Source organism: Cydia splendana, chromosome 10, assembly GCF_910591565.1.
Source record: "Cydia splendana chromosome 10, ilCydSple1.2, whole genome shotgun sequence".
NCBI lineage: Eukaryota > Metazoa > Arthropoda > Insecta > Lepidoptera > Tortricidae > Cydia > Cydia splendana.
The window spans coordinates 4,591,516-4,609,968 of record NC_085969.1 but is presented as its reverse complement, the minus strand read 5'-3'; the positions used below and the strand labels follow the sequence as shown (position 1 = coordinate 4,609,968).

Below are 18,453 nucleotides of genomic sequence, written 5' to 3'. Positions count from 1 at the left end.
CAGTAATTGTACCACGCAGAGTAAGATTGGCATAGTTACGGGAGTTATAAATGTGCTGTAAAAACCAAATCAGATCTTTGTCTTATTTATCAGACTGTGGCGAAATGAGCTGGATATGTAATGTCTTATATATCAGACTCTGGCGGTTAAAGGGTTAATAACACACAAAAAATACTTTGATTCGTTTCTTTGTTTTTTATATGTTCCTTAAGACTTAATGAAATATTTTTCAGCATTTCCCACCATTACGAACCTATCTGCTGTACGAAAGCGCCTTTCATACTACTGAAAGCAATACACACAAGCCAAGTGGGCTGCCGAGATTACGTGTACAAGCCTTACCAGGCGCCGTGTTTCGAAGACCACGACCACAAGAATATGCGGCTCAACAGGCCCATGTCACCACATTTGACCATTTATGCACCGACCTTGCCTGCTATGACTTCAATAGCGCAACGCGCAACTGGTAGTAGAGCTTATTTAACTTTGCTTAACACGTTCACAGTCCCCATACAAAATGTTTCGATTTCCCCGTACGTCCATGCAAATTACTTCCATCACACGTCCATGCTATAGTAACCCATAAGTGGAGCACGGACGTGTGGAGATCCATATAAGGGGCAGTGGACTGTGAACGTGTTAAAATATGTATAAAGATGATTGGTCTCATTATTTTAATTGACCTACTTAGTCATTGACTTTCTCATCTTTTGTCCAGCATCTTGAGGTTCAAGAACCAGTTATTCTCACCTGGTTTAATTCAGGCACCTCAGGCTTCTCCGCTGTTTCTGGCTTAGATAATAGAATCTTGTAGAGTAGAATCTAAGCGAAAAGACGGCCTACCGCGAACACCGAAGTTCGCAAATTGCGGGCATCTTTCTCTGTAACCGTAATTACGCCTTCTGCCTACGCCTACGCGATCTGGCATGGCAAAAAATGCTATGGCGAAACTCGACAAGATCTAGAGCAGCGGTCGGCAACCTTTTTTTGCGTAGTTTTAGTAGCGTAGTTAACGATGAGTAGGTTGACGCGGGCCGCACTTTGTTAATATTTATGGCTTTATCAGACATTGTCGTTTCTCAATATTACATAGCCAGAGAGGCTCGCAGGCCGCAAGTGACAGTTTCACGAGCCGCATGCGGCCCGCGGGCCGCAGGTTGCCGACCGCCGATCTAGAGGAACAGAAGCATTCGTCGTTCAACCAAGGTGCGTTTGACCCGATCTCTGGTATTCTCGATCTTCGTATACGGTGTCGAGACATGGAGCTTGAAAAGCTTGAAATGTGGTGTTGGCGAAGACTCCTACGCATACTCTTGGACGCCTATGAGAACCAATAAGTCCCATCCTAGAGGAGCTGAAAATCACCACACGGCTCTCTACAATATGTCAAGAACGCGCACTCAGCTTTTTTGGTCATATCATGCGGTCTTGCTTTTTGCATGACCTAGAAAGACAGATTATCTTGGGTCAAAATAGAGGGCAAGCGTGCGCGAGTAAAAGCACCCACGAGATGGTCTGATATTGTGAAGAGGGTGGTTGGCGGCAACATGCAGTGCGTGCCCCATATGGCTAATGATCGCACACTGTGGAGACGGAGCATACATGGTGGCGCTCTTCAGCAATGAGGGACCGAGGAAGAAGAATTACGCCTTAATTAGAGTAAAAGAGAAAGATGCCAGCAATTTCCGAACTTCGGTGTTCGCGGTAGGCTCCCTGATCTCCTTGCACTAAGACCAAACGTAGCTGTATACGCTTAGCTTTGGCTTAGCTTAGGTTTTGGTTTGATTTCAGGTTCAATCTTAGCGTTTTACGCCATAGTACTGTCTGGTGGTGCACTGTTCCTGTCCAATGGCATCGACAGCATCGTATCAATGATACAAAGCCTGAACTTAAACAGCTTTTCCATAATGATTCTTAAGATTATTTTAGGTCTCCCGTTTGGTTACCATTATTTCTGTGGCATTCGTTTTTGTTTGTTTAACCTAGGCAAGATTATGGATAAAGCATCGTTGTACAAGACTGGTTATCAGGCCATTGTAGCTGGAGGCGTATTGGCGGTGTTGTTTGCTTTGCGCTAACTTGTGACTGCATCAATTGATGTCGCAAATGTCAAACATCCGGAAAGCAACATCGAGTTTGACATTTGCGCCAGCAATGTAGTCGGCACCGGCAGTAATGTCCCGCCGCATTACTGCAGCAGTAATGCTGGTGCATTTAGACATGTTAACTTACAAAACGTCTTATCGTTGAGTCTACAGGATGCAACTATGCATTGCACCTACCGCGTAAAAAGAAAATCGAAATTTCGGTACTGGGGGCCTACCGCAAAAACCGAAATTCGCAAATTGCGGGGATCTTTCTCTTTTACTCCAATGAAGGCGTAATTAGAGTGACAGAGAAAGATGCCCGCAATTTGCGAATTTCGATTCTCGCGGTTACAGCCCTGGCTCGCGAATATGGAAGAGAAGACGGATGCTCTGGATCGTCATCGAAATAACGGTGCTACTTGGCTTTCTCTAACGCATAACTGCATCCCGTAAACTTTGACTCAACATTAGAGGGTCTACCAGGAAAATCGCGAAATAATGATTTTAAATTTTTCGATGTTGGCGGTAGGCCCTCTGCCCGCATTTAACACGTTCTCTGTCGATACCCACTGAATTTCGGAGTCCGTAGTCCATTTATCCAAAGGATACCTACATTTATACGGCATTTAAACTCTGACACCTATGTGGCACAGGCATTTTGTTGTCAGTAGAAAAAGCAGGCAAATTTCGAAAAAGTAGGCGCGAAGGGTTGATTTCCATAGAAAATTTATATTTCGCGCCTTTTCTACTGAAGTTGGGTTTGTTGTGTGTTTTAGTGTAAATAAATGTTAGAGTGGACATGAGGAGTAAAGTTTGCACTTTTGCACAGGAAACGTGTTAAAATATTATTCACTAAAATACATTGTTTTATTATGTTGTCAAGATAGTGTTAGTAAAGAAACGTAAAAAAGAAATATGTTTTGTTTTATTTCAGCAGCTCTATACTATTTTCATGATTAGATTTCATTGCCAATAGTGCGAAAACCCACTCTCACTAGAGTCAGTCCATGAAAAGTCTGCAGCGGATTTGATAGCCCACGCAGTGCACGTGTTATTTTAAACGTCAAACTTCTATGAAATTATGACGTATAAATGACACTTGCACTGCGTGGGCTATCAAATCCGTTGCAGACTTTTCTTGGTCCGACTCTATTACTAGATCACGATCAGCCATAAACAAGCAATATTTGTATTTGAGTAGATATAAATTTATTTTTTCAATTAAACGAAACTCGATCTCGTACCTATAGTTGCTTAAACCAATTTGTCAGTCAGTAAGAACCAGGAAAACTATACTCATCCTTTTGTTTTGAGTGCTGCTATCTAGTACCTACTAGTGTAAGACAAAGATAGTGTGATTCTTTCTGTCTATGATTGAAATGAGACAGTCCTTTGACAAACTATATGTTTACTTTTATATAAAAGTTTGTTTAAAGTTCTGCTTTTTCAAGTTAAAAATCGTTTGCCTCAATACTCAATAATGTAGAAAAGTTGAAAAGGGGTCATCCATTAATGACGTCACACGAATTTCTAGGTTTTTTTTACCCCTCCCCCCCTCTTTGTCACACTTGGTCACATTTGGCAAACCCCTCCCCCCTGGTGTGACGTCACATTTCTTCAACGAAATCGGCAAATATTTATTTAATATTTTATCAAAATATTTTTGACAGAAGAAATATTAGTAATTTTATAACCCAAAACTGATCAAGAAATAAAATTAAACGAATAAAAACGATTATCGTTTCAAAACCTTATTATTTAAATGATAATTAGCGTATAAAATAATTTAAATACATTTTCGGTTACTGATGAAGTTAAAGTGACGTCACAATGTTTATGACTCCCCCCTCCCCTTGTCACAACATGTCACATTTTTTTGACCCCCTCCCACCCCCTAAACGTGTGATGTAATTAATGGATGACCCCAAAGCCATTGTTGTTATAAAATATTCATCTTGATATTAATCAATATACTCTGGCAAACCCACGTTGTCTGTAGAAAGAAAAAGGCGCGAAATTCAAATTTTGCATGGAAGGCCAACCCTTTCGCGCACACATTTTTCAAATTAGCCGCCCTTTTCTACTGACGGAAATGGCTTACCAAACTATAGTTTAACACATGGTACCTATTGATTTTGACTGTTAATATTAAAAGTAAGTACATATGAATCAAAAGAATGAATATTAATCGTTATTTTTTTAACTAAACGGAAAGCGCCACGTAGAACGGAACGTTTTATTTTTGACACTGACACTTGACAGTGCCAGTTCGTCAGACTCAGTGGTGAGTGCAAAATATTGTTTGTGTGAAATAAAAATTGCAATATCTCCATTATTCCTAACTGGTGGTGTATATTACAGAAGGCTACGACGACTTGCAGTGTCTCAAACACAATTAACAATGGCTTTCTATTGTTGCGGCAGGTCAGTAGAAATTAATTATTATGTAATAGGGTTAGGTTTTGTGATTGCTAAAATTGTGATTTGTTTACAGATTGGGTGGTAGGTCTGTGCTTGGCAACGTCAGCAGGTTGCCTAATTTGCTGGGTACCGCTCAGTACGCTCAGGCGGCGGGGGTGCCTAAGATAACTTTTAAAAAGTTTGAGCCAGAGAAGATTGAACACCATGATATTAGGAATGAGCGTCTGCACCGCCCAATGTCGCCGCATCTCACGATATATGCTCCTCAACTGACCAGCATGTTGTCTATTACCCATAGAATTGCAGGTGAGTTGTTTTTAATTTGTAATTACTTATTTGCTTAGCGATTATTTCGATTGATCTTTCGAAAGTCACATGATTTTCTGTTTTGGATTGAAAAGGGATAACAAACAATGTAATTATTTCATTTGCATCTTATAGATGCTCAACAGAGTTACCAAAAGGTACATTGACTAATAAAATCCATGTTTTGTGATAATTGAATGTGGAAAATATGGATGGAAGTTTCCAATTATATTTATCTTTATATATAGGTACATTTTAGTAACATTACTAATTAGCAAATAAGAAATGATTGAATTGTGCAATATATTAATTCACTGGTTATTTTCTTAATCTAATCAAATCTAATGTAATGTAAAACTTCTTTGTTAAGCTTCATGTAAAACTGATTAATAAGGTTGGAGAGCAGAGGAAATCATATAGACATAAATGTGAATTTTTGATTACTCAGTTGTCACATTTATTATTGCAATCCAAACGCAATTGAGTTGTATATAAACCTTGTATGTGGATCCACATTCCGGCATACAAGTGCTTAATAACCCAGTTCAACATATACATTTTTGGGATCTGTCCTTAAATTCTGCAATTTTATTTTATTAACTTGAAAGTTTTAAATTTATGATTCAAGAATATCTATAAAGCTGGCAGGATTCAAATTGACTATTAATACCATAAACAGCTCTGCAGAGTTTAAGGTTTAAAGGAAAATTTACATATCAAATACCATACTAATAGTCCTTTTTATACTATGTCGGTGGCAAAGAAGCATACGGCCCGCCTGATGGTAAGCATTAGCCTATGGATGCCTGCAACTTCAGAGGTGTTACATGCGCATTGCCAACCTTAACACTCCACACCCTCATTGAGCTCTGGCAACTTTACTCACTGGCAGGAATACAACACTAAACATTGCATTTATCTAAAATTTAAAGGCCTTAATGGGCAAAGCATTGAACAAAATATTATCTTTTAGGTATGATGCTGTCTGGCTACGCTACAGTATTAGGTGTAGGAGCATTAGCCCTGCCTCACGATGTTTCCCACTATGTTACCATGATCGAAGGCCTCAACCTGTCACCGGCAACTATCTTCCTAGCAAAATTCATCATTGCTGCACCTTTCGGATACCACTTTGCCAATGGACTGAGGCATCTGTACTGGGACACTGCAAAGGGCTTGACTATTAAGGAAGTCTACACAACCGGCTACGCTATGTTGGCTACGGCAACGGCTATCACTGTTCTCTTAGCTTGTCTATAAATATATAGTCTCATTAGAGTAAAACATCATTACATTTTGGTATTCTATTTATTTTCCATGTAAAAATGCAATAAATTTATTGAAATCAGACTTTTTGTTTAATTTCTATGATTATTACTTAAATGTTAGTCAGGTTAGGTCACACTATTAAATAAGAATTAGTAAATCAATAAATCTACATGGCACTTAAGCGATTCCACAATTTGACATGACATCATGGATTGCTTTGAACTTTTCAAAATCGAGTTTTTCTGTGGTCGCAAGTCCAGTTGCAGCATTCTGAAAAAAAAGAGTTACTTTAGTATCTTCATCTCACTCTTGCCAGGATTTTATTACTTAGAAACAGTGAAAAAGTTTATTTTTGAAGTTATTCAAAAATAAATGGCGATGGCATTATTCATAAAAGTTTGTCAAATCATAACAAGTTGTTGAGAATCGTTTGTCCCTGCCCGTCATTTAACATTTGTGTTTGTTAGAAAGAGACACAATTTAACAGAGGTGTGTAAGATGTTGCTATTAAGTTTTATGAAAGGGGGAAAATCACTACCTTTGTACGCTAACAAGTTTTTTTTGCAACAGAGGAAGCTTGGGAGTTTTTTTATTAAACTATCCAATGCTCGATGACAGTATTGCCATGGGATTGTAAAAGGAAGTCTTCTTAGAAAATTTTGCTCACAGAAGACTGCCTTTTAAAATCCGACGCCAGAGTACCTAATGTCTTTGTGGAAAATTCTTTAGTGTACTTACATTAAAAATGACGTTATTATTCTTCAAATACTCTCCATAGATGTTGAACAGGTCCGTCCTTTTATCCAACAACTCAGCCAAACTAAGCGGTGTATGAGCAATGGACACATCAGACAAAAAGTCCTTGGCTGACACCCAGGTGCGTGACGGCATCATAGCGACGTTGCAGGTCGCGTAGTTGGTGAGGGAATCGCGTCCGCTGTCCCGGTTTAGGCAGAGAAGCTCGTATTGGGAGGCGTCGTAGTTGCTTAAGTCGGTGCCTGGTGGGAAATAATTTAGTTGTCATGCTGTTTCTGAGAGAAAATGTACAAGAGCTAGCACAGGCAAGCCGCACGAAGGGTTCCGTACCATTATGCAAAAAAAAAACGATGAAAAAGCAAAAAAAAACGGTCACCCATCCAAGTACTGACCACTCCCGACGTTGCTTAACTTTGGTCAAAAATCACGTTTGTTGTATGGGAGCCCCATTTAAATCTTTATTTTATTCTGTTTTTAGTATTTGTTGTTATAGCGGCAACAGAAATACATCATCTGTGAAAATTTCAACTGTCTAGCTATCACGGTTCGTGAGATACAGCCTGGTGACAGACGGACGGACGGACGGACGGACGGACGGACGGACGGACGGACGGACGGACGGACAGCGAAGTCTTAGTAATAGGGTCCCGTTTTACCCTTTGGGTACGGAACCCTAAAAAGTGCCCTTTGAACGCCACGCCTATTCGTGTGTGGCGCTTGTGAACCTTGGGGTTCATCCACATATTACGTCACAGCACCAAATGGTCAGGGGGAGTATCTCTTTCCTATGAAAAAGTGACAGTGACAAGGGGGAGGGGGGTCTAAAAAATAAAAATTATTGGACTGTAGCCGCGGGCGTCAGTTGACGTTTTTGTGCGGTTAAAGGATTAAAGGTGTTTAGTTTAATTATCTTCCTGGTGAGAGAGAAAACAAGGTTTTACTATGAAATCATCGATACTTACTCCAGTAAAGATACGGTTACGTTAAACATTAATTAGTAATAGGCAATTTTTTTTTTATTCCTGTTCTTTAGATAATTTTAAGATACTTTATTTTCGAATCCAACAAACTTTCTGTCCGGAAGTAGGTAAAAAAAAATAGTTAAAAAAAAGAGCCGTTCTTGTTTGTTAAAAATAGTAATAGTATTTTTAGTTCGTAAACGTGACGAAAATAATATTTATAATGAGTCGACAATGGAATCAGTCAAGATATTAACACGGAAAATAACTAATTCAATAAATGGCGGGGCCTCACGGATATACGTCGTAACTTGATATAAAAAAAAAGTAATAATTAGGTCTTTGATTGAATTACCATAAAACTACCTCATTAAGCTATTTATCCGAGAATCCGACATCAATATTATTTGTATCACTTGTATATATATTTACGCCTTAAACATGCTAGAAAAAATGGTTATAGATATAATTTCTTGCAGACTTTGTTCTGATAACGTTCAAAGTGATATTCAATACATAATCACACAAAAATATGGTCAATGTAATAAATATGTGCATTTTAACAAATTCGCTAAATGAAACTACCAAATTTGAACTCTTTGCGCTAATGCTAAGGATTACATTTCCTTGCGGCGCGCGGGGACAGTTTCAATGCGGGGCGGTGGCGGGAGTTCGTGCCAAGGACGCGTGGATAGTATGTAGGTAAGTATGTACTTACCTACAAGTTGCTAAAAGTGACAGGCCAATTCGAACGTGCGCGGGCGTCTCGCTCGCACCAAATATTTGTGCGGCCAAGTCTGAGCAAAATGAACGCGCGCGTGAATGATAGCTGATTAAAAATAACTGATATCATTTCCAATATTATTGGTTGATGTTCAAATTATATTCGTAATTATATACGTCAATTATGACCCACTACACAAATAAAAATTGCGCATGACTATCTATCGTTCTTATTTAATTTCAGAATGGCATAGTGTGGAGTGGCATTATAAAAGGAATACTTATTATCGTAGTCATTTGACAGTTTTGGTGACACTTTCACATTCTGTCACAGCGAAGTGTGTAGGCCCACTCTTTAATTTGATATTAACGTCTATCCAACAACTTTGTCAGTAGAAAAAGGCGCGAAATTCAAATTTTCTATGAGACAATAACCCTTCGCGCCTAAGTGTCTGTAGACTTTTTTTTTTCAACAAACGTATTATATTGACTATTTCGTGCTCTTTCAATTCATAGTTTACGTTCCATAATAAGTATAACATACTAAGTTCCATAATAAGTATAACATAGTATAATAAGAGTCGACGTGAAATATATGTTTACACTTTTGCACCTTACTCCTTTGCAATAAGGCGAAAAGTACGGCTTTAAAATGACAGCGTTTTACACAAAAATAAAACGCTAATTAAATAACTTACCATATTCGGAACGTAAGAATAAATAATATTGAGAGTGGCAATACTGTCGTAGGGGGCTATTCATAAATTTAAGTCATTTCAAATTTGGGGAGGGGGGGTCTGGACATCGGATGATGGTAGCATGACGCAGGAGGAAACGGTGTCATTCGAAGCATGATTTTTTGATAATTTTAGGGGGGGGGACAAAAATCGTCAAAAATAGATGACGTCATGTATGGACAGCCCCTAGGTCGTATTGTCTTTTTCTAGCATATACCTCCCTCTCTCCCTCACACTCCTACCACACAGGCAGGTTGCTTTGTCAGTTATACAAGACAAATTTTCAAGTCATTGTCTCAAAATTATACATATTTGCACCATGCAGGATTAAAACATTAGGTTCCGAATAGAGATGCACCGGATATTCGGTTACTATCCGGTATCCTATCTCGCCCTTATTTTAATATCCGGACGGATACCGGATACTAAAATAAGGGTACTAAATAACTATGCTTGATATCGGAATATAATCGTACTCGATTATTATTTTAAAACAATTTAAACGTTCCATTCACTAGCTCGTGCACTAATTTCGTACCTAGTGATAGACCTATATACCGCGCGAAAGTTCATTACGAAACAGGCCAAAACTTCCACAATGCGCACCTGAAAAACCTGAATATTTCCGCCGGCCGAATATTCGGCGGCTGAATACCGAATATTCGGCCTATGGTCAGGCCGTACATCCGGTATCCTGTATGCGGCCAAACAACTATCCGTTGCATCTGTAGTTCCGAATATGATAAGTTATTTAATTAGCGTTTTATTTTTGTGTAAATGCTGTCATTAAACAGCTGTACCGATATTCGGAACCTAAGAATAATATTGAAACATGTTTGTTATCGCCTGGCCCCTGTTTCACCAACGTGACAGGTGCGACGAATTGTAAAATCACTGTTGCTGACGTCACAGGCATCCATGGGCTACGGTTACCGCTTACCATCGGGCGGGCCGTATTCCTGTTTGCCACCATCATTGTATTATTAAAAAAAACTTTATTATATCGGATAAAAACAGATATTTCTCCTGCGAGGTTTCTGACAATTGTCACAAGAAACACTACAATTGTCACGAAATTCCGACATATAACTCATTACCTGTCAAGAATTACCTACAATTCTTCTAAATCTTTGACAATTGTCAGAAACCTCGCAAGAGAAATATCTGTTTTTATCCGATATAATAAAGTTTTTTTAAATAATACAATGATGGTGGCCAACAGGAGTACAGCCCGCCCGATGGTAAGTGGTAATCGTAGCCCATGGATGCCTGTGACGTCAGCAACAGTGATTTTACAATTCGTCGCACCTGTCACCGATGTGAAATTGGGGCCTGGTGGTAGGAATACGCCAAACCAATGTGATTATACATATCCTATGATATACTTATTATGTGTATGTAATATAATTATATTATGAGTGTTTAATTAATTATGTAGTACGTACACCCTTTATTGTAACACCTGTGAGGAGAGAGATATTTAGTAAAGTATACAATTTGATAGGTACATTTTGTAAAATTAACATTTATTGTATTTATTTATTTATTTCAAATAACAAATTGCACCTGTAAGGTGCAATGCCAAAGCGGCACAATTTGGAACACATTAACAACATAAAGCATTTTTAACATTATTTATAACAATACAATATACAGCTAAGACACATGTATTCATTATGGTATGCTACTCTTAGGCATCTCTCTTTCTAATATCCTCTTGCACTTTCACATCACTATTCCGGATCGTTTTTATTTGCTAAATAATTAAACGGACAACTGTAGTACATTGTAGGAGAGGACGGAAAACCGCTAAAAGATGGACGAGTGAGTTTGAGGGCCGACACGTTGGTGGAGGCCCTCGAATAATACGACTCCATCTTTAGCGTTTCCGGCCGAGGCATTACATAGTGCTTTTCACGACTACTGCGAGGAAATAAGGAAACATTTGCATAACTATAAGTACTAGCACGCGATTTCTCTGGTAGCAAATTACTAGCCACTGCCTGTGCTGTCTCTTGAATTTCGGTAGGCGTCAGCGTAAGAATATCATTTTCTTCACTAGAAGAACTCATTTTTATAGCGAGCGTAGATACGTGTTTCTTATATTTTATAGTACTATCCAATTCAGTGAGAATTTTTCGATCCCGCCTTTTTTCTTTTTTATCACATTTAAGAGGCGTTTTTATGTTGTTTGCTTCAAACCGACTCTAAACTTAGAAGCGTTTTTGCTAAAAAACCACAAACAGCTACAAAAGTAAAAAACGCCTTAAGCGTGAATCGAATGAACTGACTGAATGAATGAATAGTTTGACATTTCGTTTTTTTTTAAAACAAGAAATTGGTCCTATAAATAACCTAAATTTATTTTTGAAGGAAAAAGTTGCGCCAAAAAAGACCTTTTATTGATTTTTATGTTTTAAATTATACTCATTGCTGTAGCGAACTGTCACCAATGACAGATGATGATAATAATGAAACATTGTAGTAGTGGTGGTTCAGGTGCTACAGCTATTGCCTACTTTCCAGCTTGGTTTTAGACCATCTATTGCCACATTTCCGAACAGTGGCGTGAAAAATTTAATTATTTATTTCGCACCAGCTCGGAAAGGCTTACTTTGCACTTCAAAAACTGAGAGCAAAGTTTCATTTTATTCACAAGTGAGGCAAAGGAAACAAATGCAAATTTTGAGTTGTTTTCTTATGTTTGCTGGTATAATTGACTTTTAAATCATAAATATTTAATAAAATTCATTTGTGTTTGATTTTGTATGCTATTTTTACATTTAAAATTTGCTTTGGGTTGGTGTGGTGAAACATTTTGTGTTTCACTTGGGGCAAATTTTGTTTAACCCTCGTGCTTTGAAACCCTCGCAACGCTCAAGATTCCATGTTTCGAATGTTTTACTTGCTCAAGTATCAATATTAGCACGAGCGGTTAAACAACAACTTTGCCCCCTTGTAAAATAAATAACTATTTCAATATAGTCAGCTAAACTGAGGTACAAATTCAAAAACTCACCAGCAGTTTAGCTTCACGACCTTCCAGATGGAAAAACAGCAAGCCAATGACTTGAAAATTTGCCTTGTATAACTGACAAAGCAACCTGCCTGTGTGGTGGGAGTGTAGGAGCGAGGGACGTATTTGCTAGAAAAGGGCAATACGACCTACGACAGTGTTGCCACTCTCAATTAGAAATGCAATGGATAGTTGTTTGGTCGGATACCGGATATTCGGCCTGACCGTCGGCCAAATATTCGGTATCCGACCACCGAATCTTCGGCCGGCGGAACAATAAAAAAAAATCATTTATTTCAGACCTAAGTTCATACACTTACACCAAAAAACTAATTAACTACAAACTAAATTTAACAATACCTACATTTCGGTTTTTAGGTGCGCATTGTGCAGGTTTTAACCTGTTTCGTGGTGAACGTTGGCGCGGACTCATTTCTATGTTCGAAATGAGTAGGTACCTACGCGTGCAAGTGAGTGGATGTTTAAATTGTTTTGAAATAATAAACGAGTAATGTACAATATGACCGTGACTGTTTCTTAAATCCAATTTGTTTACTCTGAAATCAAGCAAAGTTACTATCTGGTATCCGGCCGGGTATATTATTCTGAGGTTCCAAATATCGGTACAGTTGTTTAATTTGGAGATTGACCCCAATTTCATTTCTGATCAAATCGGTCGATTTGATCATCCCGTCTGGACTTCACTTAACAGCCGTAACACATTACCGCGCCGTTCAGGGTCACGGTGCGCCAAACCATAGCCTGATGTCATGTAGGTATGTATAATGTACTTAGTCCAAAATTATGTTATTTACTAATTATGTTATTTATATGCATTAAACGTTAAATCTGAACCAACTCGATTACTATTCTATAGTGAAACACATTCAGCTTGACTAGAGACCTGACTTTTATCTCGATATCGTAATTTTCTAGCGACAAATCCATTATCTATACAAAACTGTCGCAAAAATGTTATCGCTTGTATATCGTGGTACAGGATAGGATGGAGCCATATACTTTACTACTTGCTTGCAAGTATCGTAATTAAACAGTGCTAAGTAGTTAAATACGCGCAATGTATTTTTATGTCATAAATAATGTATTTATTTAATGTTAATTTAGTATTAATTATAGTATGTATATTGTTTTATCCACAAATATGAATAATTGTAGTTAATTTACCAATAAAACATAATTTATACGGCCACAAATAAAATATTAAATGCTTCTAAAGTCTGTTTGGTTATTTCTACATGGAAACGAAGTCATTTCAAATTATAAAAACATTCACTGAACACCTTATTGCCGCCTGCAGTCACCGCTCGCCGCTCAGCTATCCGCTGTCGTTAATACCACGGCCTTACGTTTTATGACACTGAGTCGCGTCAGGGGAGCGACACGGTTCGGTGCGCTTGCGTTCAGTCGAGCTTTGGAATATTACTGCAAATTTTTGTTGTTTGTTAATTTGTTGGTTATTGTTGTTTGTTAATTTGTTGGTTATGGTGTCGACTTTTATTGCCCTAGTCGCCAAATGATGTTACTAGTGAAATTTTAACCGACACCACACGGTAAAAATAAGTTTAACAATAATTACTTAATTAAAAATCGAATAAAAACGGTATTTCTATTACATACATAACTTATATTTTTTGCTATTCAATTAAAGAGTACTAACAAAATCCTAACTCAATTAATTAGTGCAAATATTTTAAGGTTTGCGATTCCTGCTCGGCCTTGCGTCGCAAGGTGCCCGGTACCACTGTATTGCAGCAATAATTAGAAATGCTTACTTTGGGGAACATTAGCAACTGTCGTTTTTGATAATTACATTTTAGTGGTGAGGGGTGGTACTTAAATGACCGCTATCGAAACCTTAAATGGTTTAAACTTATAGGCGCGAAGATTTGATTTCCCTAAGAAAATTTTAATTTCGCGTCTTTTTCTGCTATCAAATTGGGTGTGTGTCAGTATAATAGCCCTATATAATTGGCCTATTATTGTATTAAATTTAACGAGCACGCAAAGACGGAAAGCCTGCAATTACGTAAAATTTACTTTCTTATTTACAGCACTCTTGCCCAGATTAAAGCTGATAATTAGTTCGAATCTAGTCTCCCATATTTTTTACGTTCACTGGTACATATGTTTTGACCGAGTAAATAGTAAATATACTAAATACTTTTTTAAATATTCGCGCTCGGGGCGATGGAAGTTTCATCGTTCCGTCGCCCCGCTCCATGCAACGACCAATCGCGTTAGCTCGCTGGCTCGTGCGCGGCAACTTTAAAGCAACGATAACGTTTTTGATGGTTTTTTGTGTTACGAATCATATTTCAAGCCGATTTTTACAGTATTCGACGAAAGAGAACTCATCATGAAAATCCCATATGATATTGATCTATTACCATTTTTAACCAGGCAATTAATGCATAACCCCATAAAACCTACCATACGGTATTATTTACTGTACGATTAAATTGCAACGCTTGTACTTATTGTAATTTGGAAATAATGAGAGAAAAAATAGCCTATTACCATTTTTGAGGACGGAAATATACTGAATTTAATAATAACCGTAGGTTACTTACTTTAAATGTAGGATACAGAATTATTTTTTGTGTGATTCATGCTTAATGTCATACAGCAAATATTTCTCTATGAGTATAAATTAAAAAAAAAATATTAATATTTTTTACAAACTTTCTGTGATTTTTTATATTTTTTCATTTTTTTTTAAATACCTAAATGTAATATATTTATTTGGATTATGTGTCGACGTAATCACTAGATTTATTATCTGTCCCATACACCGAAAATTTCAGCTATTACTAATTATTTCCATTCCGCCATACTAGCCGAGCGTACCTTTCTTGGCCTAACTTACTTGATACAAAGGCAACGTCCCCGTGATCGTCTTTAAGACAAGTAAGAGGACTTTTATCAGCTGGACATTGCTTTTTCAGAAGCGTTACGTCATCGCCTGAAACAAAAGGTATCTACTATGAAAAGTACAGTCAATCTCAGTTTTAACTTTCAGCGATCCTTTCTCTAAGTGATACCATACCACTGAATCATTTAACAGTATTAACATAAGTTAGTAGTTGTTTAAAAAATATCTGTTTATTTATTGGCTACTTTTAAAGCAAATGATGATTTATTAGTTCAGTTACGGCCAAACATATTTTTCAACTAGTACTCATACTTACTCAAAACGTTGTCAATTAGTTACCCTATCTGTCCCCAGTTACCCCATTGACCAATATTGGTAGGTATCCCCGAAGCGTAATCTTCCTCGCGTTATCCCGGCATTTTGCCACGGCTCATGGGAGCCTGGGGTCCGCTTGACAACTAATATAATTTGCAAATTACTAGTGATGTAGAAACAGTTAGAAATATGAGAGATAAATAATATAATTGGAACCTTTCGGGTTGTTCTCGACTTTGTCGACGCCTGGCAAGCACGATCCTCCAGAGAAGAAGTTACCGACTTTCTTCACACACTGCGGAAGAAAATTTACTGAGTATTCTATTCATATAACCTGTACTTTGACGTTAAGGAACTTTAACGTATATTCCTTTAACTTAAGGTTTAATGTTGTACTTACGTCGTCAGGTGTGATAAGCCCTTTGTTGATGAGGTAGTATAGCGGCGCGTCAAGGCCGCTGAAGCTTCCGTAAGGATCGTGGCATGACCTGAAAGTGGATTTAGTTAGTACTTGCTATAGAGAAAGCTAAGTAGGTACATAAAGGCACGTAAAGTAGCTTCAATGTATATGTATGCAGCTAACTTTTGTAGAATAAAACCGGGCAAGTGCGAGTCGGACTCGCGCACGAAGGGTTCCGTACCATAATGCAAAAAAAAAACTAAAAAAAAGCAAAAAAAAACGGTCACCCATCCAAGTACTGACCACTCCCGACGTTGCTTAACTTTGGTCAAAAATCACGTTTGTTGTATGGGAGCCCCATTTAAATCTTTATTTTATTCTGTTTTTAGTATTTGTTGTTATAGCGAAAACAGAAATACATCATCTGTGAAAATTTCAACTGTCTAGCTATCACGGTTCGTGAGATACAGCCTGGTGACAGACGGACGGACGGACGGACGGACGGACAGCGAAGTCTTAGTAATAGGGTCCCGTTTTACCCTTTGGGTACGGAACCCTAAAAATTGACAAACGTAGCGCGAAGTACTTAGTACTGACCACTCCCGACGTTGCTTAACTTTGGTCAAAAATCACGTTTGTTGTATGGGAGCCCCATTTAAATCTTTATTTTATTCTGTTTTTAGTATTTGTTGTTATAGCGAAAACAGAAATACATCATCTGTGAAAATTTCAACTGTCTAGCTATCACGGTTCGTGAGATACAGCCTGGTGACAGACGGACGGACGGACGGACGGACGGACAGCGAAGTCTTAGTAATAGGGTCCCGTTTTACCCTTTGGGTACGGAACCCTAAAAATTGACAAACGTAGCGCGAAGTACTTAGTTAGGGGTCCATTAATTTTACATCACACGAATTTCTAGGTTTTTGACCCCTCCCCCCTCCTTGTCACACTTGGGGGCTATTCATAAATTACGTCATTTCAAATTAGGGGGGGGGGGGGGGTCTGGACATCGGATGACGGTAGCATGAAGTAGGAGGAAATGGGGTCATTAGATGCATGATTTTTGGATGATTATAGGGGGGGGGGGGGGTCCAAAATCGTCAAAAATCGATGACGTAATTTATGGACAGCCCCTTGGTCACGTTTGGCAGACCCCTCCCCCCTGGTGTGACGTCACATTTTTTCAACGAAATCGACAAATATATATTTAATAATTCATCAAAATATTTTTCACAGCAGAAATATTAGTAATTTTATAACCCAAAACTGATTGGGATAGAAAATTAAACGAATAAAAACGATTATCGTTCCAAAAACTTGTTTTTAACCGCACAGCGAATAAAATAATTTAAATAATTATTTTTTTGTTACTGATGAAGTTAAAGTGACGTCACAAAGTATGTGACTCTTCCTCCCCCTTGTCACAACATTTTCTTGACCCCTCCCCCCCCTAAACGTGTGATGTAATTATTGGATGACCCCTTATCGGATAATGCAAGGGGCTGTACCGCTGTACCTAGAAGGCTGCTTCAGCTGTCAAATTTCCGTTCCTTAGTAGACGCACCAAGCTAACTCTGCACAATACTTTGCAATGACAAAGTGTGGAACTGTCAGCATAAACGTCAAATTTCAATGAAAATCACGCAAGTTAGCCCGGTTCTTAAGTTTACCTACTTTCAAAATGTCATAGTTTTATAACTGAATGGGTTTAAATTTTGGTTCCATGTTCGTTAGTACCATAGACCAAACTGCAATGTTATATTAAAAATGAGTATAATATATTTAAATTATTCTCATTTTTAATATAACATTAATTAATAACGATGGGCCTTTAATTAATAAAGTAAAGTTTTAGCTTTTAGCAGTCCACTAATTAAAGCGTCCAACACTAAGTGTTTACTTAATTACTCTCGAATTAATGCTTCCAATCGGGCGTGTTTGTAATGACTAATGAACGTTGCGTCAATATCGAAATGTTAAAATTGCATCTGAATTTGTGTAGGTATTAATCTTGTCATGTTTAAATGAAACCTGTATTGGTTTGGCGTCCTTTAATTATGAATGTTGATGGGTTTATTTTATTCAAGTCAAGGCAAAGGGGATTGTCAATATGTCATGCTGCCCTCTTGACTCAATTGGAAATTTACATTAGTACCTATGTTCAACCCATGGATGTAAGTATTATATCATATTAAGTATCTCATCGACTAATCTACTACCAGGCGTGGCTCACTCCGCGATTTCGTCGCTTTGCTACAGGTAAGTAGCTAAAAGTACATCCGGTCCGCCCCAATTTTGGGGAAAGCCATAAGCCGCGCGTGGCGCTGTCGCCACCTAGCGGCCATATCTGTGCTGATCGTAACAGACGCGTTTTGTTAGAGAGTGAGTCTTCTGTACCCAGTACTATTATTTATTCTGTGGTTCAAGTTACCCCACCTGAACTTAAGGCCCCGTAGGTTCAGAGAGCAGAGTTTTTGAAAAATCGTACCGGCATTTTTAGCAACAGCCATACGGCCTATTTTAGTTTTTCTAAAGTGTATTTATTACCTATTAAAGGTAAAGCTTAAA

The 18,453-nt window shown here is 38.0% G+C and overlaps 2 protein-coding genes across 2 annotated transcripts in view; one reads left to right on the top strand and one right to left on the bottom strand.

Annotated features, from left to right (window-relative positions):
* The first annotated feature begins 4,331 nt into the window (after nucleotides 1–4,331).
* Nucleotides 4,332–6,164, top strand: LOC134794197 (succinate dehydrogenase cytochrome b560 subunit, mitochondrial-like). Its single transcript, XM_063765940.1, has 4 exons — nucleotides 4,332–4,371; nucleotides 4,449–4,511; nucleotides 4,582–4,814; nucleotides 5,788–6,164. Exons 2-4 carry the CDS (start codon nucleotides 4,489–4,491, stop codon nucleotides 6,072–6,074), a joined length of 543 nt encoding a protein of 180 aa, XP_063622010.1. The 5' UTR covers nucleotides 4,332–4,371; nucleotides 4,449–4,488; the 3' UTR covers nucleotides 6,075–6,164.
* The window catches only part of LOC134794204 (transferrin), a 57,567-nt gene continuing 45,273 nt past the window's right edge, over nucleotides 6,160–18,453 (bottom strand). Inside the window, exons 11-15 of the mRNA XM_063765950.1 lie at nucleotides 15,883–15,970; nucleotides 15,699–15,777; nucleotides 15,162–15,257; nucleotides 6,822–7,081; nucleotides 6,160–6,353 (exon numbers count right to left, since the gene is read on the bottom strand). Of these exons, the coding sequence (XP_063622020.1) occupies nucleotides 6,261–6,353; nucleotides 6,822–7,081; nucleotides 15,162–15,257; nucleotides 15,699–15,777; nucleotides 15,883–15,970 (616 nt within the window). The 3' untranslated portion in view covers nucleotides 6,160–6,260. The remainder of the gene's footprint in view (nucleotides 6,354–6,821; nucleotides 7,082–15,161; nucleotides 15,258–15,698; nucleotides 15,778–15,882; nucleotides 15,971–18,453) is intronic.